This window comes from Condylura cristata, unplaced genomic scaffold (genome assembly GCF_000260355.1).
Source record: "Condylura cristata isolate star-nosed mole 26May11 unplaced genomic scaffold, ConCri1.0 scaffold00010, whole genome shotgun sequence".
In the NCBI taxonomy this organism is placed as follows: Eukaryota; Metazoa; Chordata; class Mammalia; order Eulipotyphla; family Talpidae; genus Condylura; species Condylura cristata.
Window position 1 is genome coordinate 29,688,013 of NW_004567111.1, and position 7,668 is coordinate 29,695,680.

A 7,668-nucleotide genomic window follows, 5' to 3' on the forward strand; every position below is an offset into this window, starting at 1 on the left:
TGTGTTTTAATGTTGGAGACCGTGAGTGTTGTTGTGTAATCTGTTGTAGGTAGCGTGTATGCAGCTCATCAATGCCCTTGTTACCTCTCCTGATGATTTGGACTTCAGGCTTCACATCAGAAATGAATTTATGCGTTGTGGATTGAAAGAGATCTTGCCTGTAAGTGCCCTGCAGTCTCTTCATTAATATTTAAATTAGAGGAGTACTTGAGTTAGGGGAAATTTAGATAAATTACCTTCAAGAATAGTTTATGGGGAAGAGGGGAAAAAGCTTGAGCATAAAAGTCTATTTTTTGAAATATAAATGATAGGATTTGAGTATTATTTAACACTTTAAATTTTTAATGCTGATAATCTGTTAGATGGTTGTTTTTGTTTATACTCTGCATTCTTTTCTTACTGTTAAAAATGAAAAGATTCATCCTGATTTCTATTTAATATCTCTAGAACTTAAGACATATTAAGAATGATGGCTTGGACATCCAACTTAAAGTCTTTGATGAGCATAAGGAAGAAGATTTTATTGAATTCTCCCATCGCCTTGAAGATATTAGAGCTGAACTTGAATATCCTTTTGTTCTGACGTATATACAAACGCATGAAATTACTGCCAAACCCCTAACAACCAATATCTTCAGTTTTAAATTCTTTAAATAATTTCTATATAAAGAATATAAAATCACATGCTTATTAAAGAAAAGGATGTTTATATAAATATGACCTTAATGTGTGTTTTTAATGAATAAACAATGGATCTTGTAATCTAAGACTGAGTTCTGTTGGAGAGGCCCCTTCTGTATATGTTTGCATTGGTTGGCACCCCCCTTTCCATTGATTGTCCAGCCTAAGTAATAGGGTAGCCTGAGACCCTGCTGAGCTTCTGCCCTATACTGTGGGCGCATCCACCTATGTGCCTGTGTTAAGTCTGTGGATCTGTAAAATGTTTGTGTTATGGATATACACCAGCTCCTTTCTCAGGCTTCTTCCTCAGAGCGAATTCCTGACACCAGTTCTCTTGGTCAGTTGCCCTCAGAACTCAAAGCTATTGAAGGAGAAGCCATAGAGTGTTAGATCAAGTCTTCACTTGCACAGTTTTTCCTCTTATTTCAATTCTTACTACTTGTATTTAATCACTTTTTGTGTGTATATGATGCCCATTCAGAATAAGACGTGATGATTTCTCAAAACCATACCAAGTGAATTATATGTCATATTATTGCAGTTCTTTGGTGTAGAGGATAAATAAATCACATATTCCTTAATGAATTTACTGAAGCATCTGATGTTTACAACATTCTGTGGAACAGAGTTAAGGAAACTGGAGCAGAAAAATATTTTATTTCTATTCTTCAGCATCTTTTATTGATTCGAGATGATTATTTTATCAGGTAACAGGAACCTATAATCTGATTTTTTTTTTTTTGCTAATAAACTTATCGTGAAAATTATCTGATTTGGGCAAACACATAATTATATGACTTTCATTTCTATTGTAATATAGATTCATTGAATGTGTTTCCTCTGGGCATCTATTTAGATAGATGGTGATTAAATGATATTGCTATTTCTTTTTAAGCTCCATTGGACTTTAGAATACAACTTTATATCTGAATAAAAATGCAAACTAGTAACAAATTTCTAGTAAATCAGGTGATGAATAGTATTTTCTAGTTACTCCTTAGGCAGTAACAATGATGTTAAATTTCCTTTTATAAATTACATAAACAGTACTAAAGCTTGCTTTATTAATGCCTTAACTAGTTTTAAAGTGCCTTCATATTAGTTATGTTTAATGTTGCTAATACATCAGAAAGCTAGACAAATAATTTTTCAAGTTTGCTTATACCCTTGCCATCTTAAGCTCAAGAAATTGTTGACACAATCAGTACCATATCTGTATGTAGCTTTTATGGTTCTCAGCACCTACCTTGATAGGTTGTTATGAAGATGAAATATGGTAACATGGGTACAAAGCCTAGCCACAAATCTCACACATAATGTGTGTTCAATAATTGTGCTGTCTCCTCTTTCCACTTTTCCTTATGTTTTATGTTGGATGTTAAGCTCTTTCAATCTAAAACTATTTTTATAGTATTAATTTTGCCTATTTGAAATTTCATTCTCAATTACTATGGGTACTACTGTCTTTTCTTACTCTATTTCAAGACATTTCTCATTCAGAATTTGTCTTGTGGGTGATGTCAGAGGCAGTTAATTTGGGCTTTTGATGTACCTAACTAGAATAAAGTAAGTCCAAAAATAATACCTGTTCAGGTGTCCTGGCACGAGTATGGATCATCTGTCTTGCTATCTTCCTTTATAGAATTTGGGAATCCCACTAGTACTCTAAAATAGAAGTTCAGAAGCTGTTTTGATGCTTACTTTGCATTTCTAATATTCAATTAGAAATAAGACTTTAATATTTAACCACTATTAATGCCAAATAAAAAATACTACTATTTTGATTAAGTTTTTTAAGTATTGTAAGTAAGCTGCTAATTTTAATATTATACTATTTCAAATTTTCTTATAAATGAAATGGAAATTTCCGGTTACTGAAAAATAACCTTATCCATTTCTTGACCTATATATGGTTTGTCCTATCAACCTCTGGTTGTTTGATAATATTTGAGTTCCTAAGGATTTAAACCTGTTGTTAATTTGCTTCTACAGATTGGAATGTGTACTTAGTATTAAAGAGGTTATATTTTACTTATGACTCTTAATCTCTTCCTTTGTGATCCTTTGTGCAATGAGGTTATTATCCAGCTTAAAAAATGATCAAAAAACATAGTTGTCCAGGTTCATGGTCAGGTGATCAAAAAACATAGTTGTCCAGGATCATGGTCAGGTGATCATGCTCATTTCATAGGTCATTTACATATTCCTCTGTCATAGTCACTAACTCACCAATCAAGAATTTCTGAGCCTCTATTAGCTATTTTGGTCATCTTTTGAATATCAAAATTTTAACTTGAGATTAATCTATTTTTCTTTTTCTTGGCTTTTTTTTTTTTTTTAAGATTTATTTATTCATGCAGAACTGGGGTATCAGACAAAGGTGCAGGGGCAGTGAGAGGCTTCACCAAAGACAAAGTGGGGAGCAGAACAGGCTGAATATCAAAGTACACTGCTGAGGGGAGCAGTGGGTGGGTTAGGAGAGGTCTGCCACACCATGAGGTTCATCTCCACGGCGGGCAGGGATCGAACTCATGCTGAAGTAGCTTTAGGTTCTTAGTGCTGTCCTTTAACTGCTGTGCCACCAGGGAGAGCCTCTTCCTTGGTTTTAAAGCATCCTCCATTAATCTTGTTTGAAGTATAGTTGCTGAGGTTCTCTTCTTCCTATGATGGCTGTAATCAAGATGATTCCATCTGTTTTATTCTGTTTGCCACTACCCTCATAATTATTATTACTGTTGTTACTTTTTTATAAAAGCATGCACTTACTATAGGACTGAATCAGAATTGTGGTAATTTGTTTTCTCATATTTAAAAAATTATTCACCTTTTTTTATTTTACATATAGAGAATGTACAGTCAGTCTTAGGACACTTGTTCTTTTGCTATTGCCTTTATGTTTTGGTTTCACTGTTTAAAATACTTCAGTTATCTGAATGTTTTGTGTTTAATGAAAGTTTTAAACAAAATTTGATTGAAATATTTAATTTTTTTTATTGCAGAATACAAAATCTTATTTAAGATTTAGTGAATACGGAAATTTGTCTTTACTCATTTCCACATTTAGAACAAAAAGAAATTTTACTGAAATAGAAATTGATTGGAAAATAAATCAAATGTGGCCTGTTCCTCCCAAGAAAACTCAAATGCAGCTACTTAATTGGGAAGTGTAGTAGAAAATAAACTGCATTTTTGTAATGTAATCAATGTGTAAAATGCCAAGCTAGTTTAATGGGCATGGGACCTTCTATTTGGTAAAAATGCTGCAGAGAATATGAGCAGGATATCAAAGTATCCTACAAAAAAGATGTTGTTTCAACAATGAAATAAGGACAGTTTATGCTCATTTTATAAGTCATTTACATATTCCTCTGTTATAGTCACTAACTCACTAATAAAACCTACAGATTATTTTCCAAAGTTATGTTTTTGAACTCAAGCACACTATTACTTGTTAAAAGTTTTTGCATACTATTTCAGCGACATTATAATTGATCAAAGTTGTAAACATAAGAAAACATTTACTGAAATGTTATTTTAAAGCAATTATTATTAAAACATACTAGTATAATGTTGAATGAATAAAATGGAATGGAGAGCTTCAACTAAATTTTCAAATGTGATAGATGTGCATGTATGCACAATGTATAAAACTGGTCTATAAATATGGCTATTATAGCTAAAGTAATAGAGAATTGGAGATTACTTTGAAAAGTATTCAGAAAATTGAAGAAAGATTTGATACTATCTTCTGGCTTTGATTAGGACCAAGAATAGTCTTGAAAATTATTTGGTGACAGTTGGTGAGTCAGCCATTAGTCTTTTTGCTAATGTGAAACTGTAGCTAACTTTATTTATTGTGATGGTTGGCTTAATAGATACACGGTTAGTAGATTAAGGTAAATAGGTCCTAGTTTATTGGGAAGAAAAGCCAAGGTGACTAGAGGGGTCTTAGATACATGAGGAGGTTTGTAGAACAGAAGCATGTGAAAATCCATTGAGGGAAGTAGGAAGTAGTTGGGGATGGTGAACTGTACCTCAATAGGATAGTTAGTATCCATCCTCTTTATCACTTCAGTTTGGTTTTGTTTATAAACATTTCTGGATATTTCATATTTGTTTACTGTAGTTTTCAATATATCCATTTTGTTCATTACACACATAGGTGAACTAAACCTGACCAATGGAACCTACCCAACCCTTTTTGTTGATTTCAGTTAAACTTTAATTTTGGAACAATTATTAAATATTGTTAGTTTGCTTTTGAATAAGAAATAATTCAATTGTTACTGTACATAATTTTAAGTATTAATGCTTAATTTGATTCCACAGGTACTCTAAAATTTTATGGTTTTAAGAATCTTCTGAAAAAAATTTTTGGAAATGTGATTTTTGTTTGATTTCTTTTTATAATACATTTACAGTGGATCTCTCAGTATGGTGTGATTTGATTTCTACTAAGGACTCCTTTTAAATACATACCACTTTATTTTAATATTTTTATGTTTTGGTGCCTACTATGAAGTCAGAGTTCCATTTTAATAAGAAAATCATATTAAAGCATGCTATTGTTTCCTAAAGGATTATAAAATATGTCTTCAGATCATTAGCAGGAAAGAAGATGGCAATTGTATTTACTGTTCCATGTTAACTCTGCTGTATAATCTTTTGAAACTTTTTAATAGTACATTATTGAACTTGAAATCAGTCTTACCAAATAATTGTTTTGTATTGTTGTGAAGTTATATTTGTAAATTGAGTGTTTGTTTACTTTTTTCTCTGGTTTTAGGCAACAGTACTTCAAATTAATTGATGAGTGTGTATCTCAGATTGTATTGCATAGAGATGGGATGGATCCAGACTTCACATACCGGAAAAGACTAGACTTAGATTTAGGTCAATTTATTGGTAAGTATTTATATATTACTTAAGTGGAAATATTGTACTGTCTTTTATTCTGTGAGTGAGCTATAGATTATTGGTTTTTAAATCTGACCTGTAGACTCCTTTGAGCTCTTTGATTTCCTTTCAGGGAGTTCTAATAGAATCTATTTTCCTTAACAATACTAAGATTTTAGTTGTCTTTTTTATCGTGCTGATGTCTGCATGGGTGGTAAAAAACAATGGTCGGTAAAGCTTTGGGAGCTTTGTTGTTTATCATGGCAGTGAGACTAAACTTTATTAGTAGTCAGTGTATTGCTTAGAGTAAAGTCAAGAAAAATTTGCTATTTTTTAAGTTGTCTTTAATGGAGAAGTAAAAGTGATATTTTTATCTAATAGCTACACTTGAGTACTCATAGTTTTAATTGTCCCTCTGACAAAATGAGATGTGTACATAAAACACTGTTACTCCATACTAAGTTAAGTGCAGGAAATATTTGTATAATTGACTTTTTTTTATTCATTAATTCACAAGAGTGATAGTCACACAAACTATGGCCAAACTGAATTGTTTTGCATACACTGTTGAAAATGAAGTATGCCTGTAACCTCAGTGAAAATGACTGATTGAATTTGTTACCATGAGAATATCTTAGTATTTTAGTTTGCATTCATTACTATTAACAGCTTTTCAATATAAAAGCTTTTTTTTTTTCTAAATGGGAAAGGTGGTGTTATTAACCTACATGATTACTTTGAAATCATATGATAAGATCTATCAACTGCTTTTCCGAGGACCAATGCCTGATGTTACAAAATCTGTAAGGGTACAAGATTTATGGATTTTACAGTAATAGGGTACAAAATACTCACTGCTATTCTATATAATTTTACATTATAACTAATATTAAAGTAATTAGCATATATCAACTTTTGGGATAATATCAAAAGAGAATATACCCCATTATTTGTTTGAGGTTGTTCTTTTTCCCTATAGTTTCTGAGTCTAGGGTGATTATGCAAAATGTAGAAATAGTAAGGAATTCATAATTTTATATATAGATAAAGGATATATTGGTTTCTTTCCATAAGGGAAAAACAATTAAATATTCCTTGCAGTTGGAGGGACACAGAAATTAAGAAAAGTGTGCTTTAACTCTGTGGAAAATTAAAAATAAAGAATAATTTTAAGTGGTATGTGAAATGAAATATATTTTACCTGGACACTAGTAGGTCATTTTTCTTGATTATGTAAGAGGTTTTGATATATAATTTTTAGTAGGAAAAATAATCTTTGAGCCAGTCTATAAAAAGGAGAAATAGCTGAATAGCTATAATAAAATAATTTTTAAATTTTAAATATTTGAAATAAACTTTTAAAAACAATGCAGAAGACTTAAATACAGCAGAGAATGACAAGGTAATTAACTGAGTAGATGAGGGAAGACATGAGGCTGGACAATGGGGGAGATAGGCTTGAAAGTGGGGAGGCACAGATAATTTCACATATTAGCCGAAGTTAGCGGTACTTACCATAGTAGTACTCAGTGCCTCAGAGAAAGAAAATTTAGAAAGCAAATAAATAAAAAATTAGGATTAAATGGCGAATATTTGCATCTTTTGTAGTAGGAGTTACCACTAATATCTTGAAAGTTAAATCAAGAAGTAGTGATATACCCATTTTATTAGGAGCTAAGAAACCAGTCATCAACATAACATAAAGACAGAGAATGCTAAGACATCTCATGTAAGAATTGGAATGACTTGGATAAAGTGGCTTGGTTTACTATTTCATTTGTAAATTCTTCTGTAATATAATTCATTTTTCCAGTTTTACTGCGATATAATTGATACATATCACTGCATAGTTAAGGGGTGTAATGATTTTGATTTTTTTAAAAAAACATGTTCATATATTTTATTTATGAAAAGCATAAAATACAGCATAGGGAAATCTGTGTGTATTTTTTTTTTAACCTATTCTGATCATGTGGCTATGTATCATAGTCTGTTTTAATCAACCCACTATCAGTGGGCCTTTATTTTCAGTATTTTTTTCTTAAACAGTTTTTTTTTTTGAAGATTTATTTATTTATTCATACAGAATTG

General features: G+C 31.3%; 1 protein-coding gene across 4 annotated transcripts in view; it reads left to right on the forward strand.

The window, feature by feature from the left end:
* DIAPH3 (diaphanous-related formin 3) overlaps positions 1-7,668 on the forward strand; it is a 442,990-nt gene that overhangs the window by 149,702 nt on the left and 285,620 nt on the right. For all 4 annotated transcript variants that reach the window (XM_004680109.2, XM_004680110.2, XM_004680111.2 and 1 more), the window contains 4 exons: positions 50-160; positions 448-566; positions 1,272-1,388; positions 5,468-5,586. In XM_004680109.2, the coding sequence (XP_004680166.1) occupies positions 50-160; positions 448-566; positions 1,272-1,388; positions 5,468-5,586 (466 nt within the window). The remainder of the gene's footprint in view (positions 1-49; positions 161-447; positions 567-1,271; positions 1,389-5,467; positions 5,587-7,668) is intronic.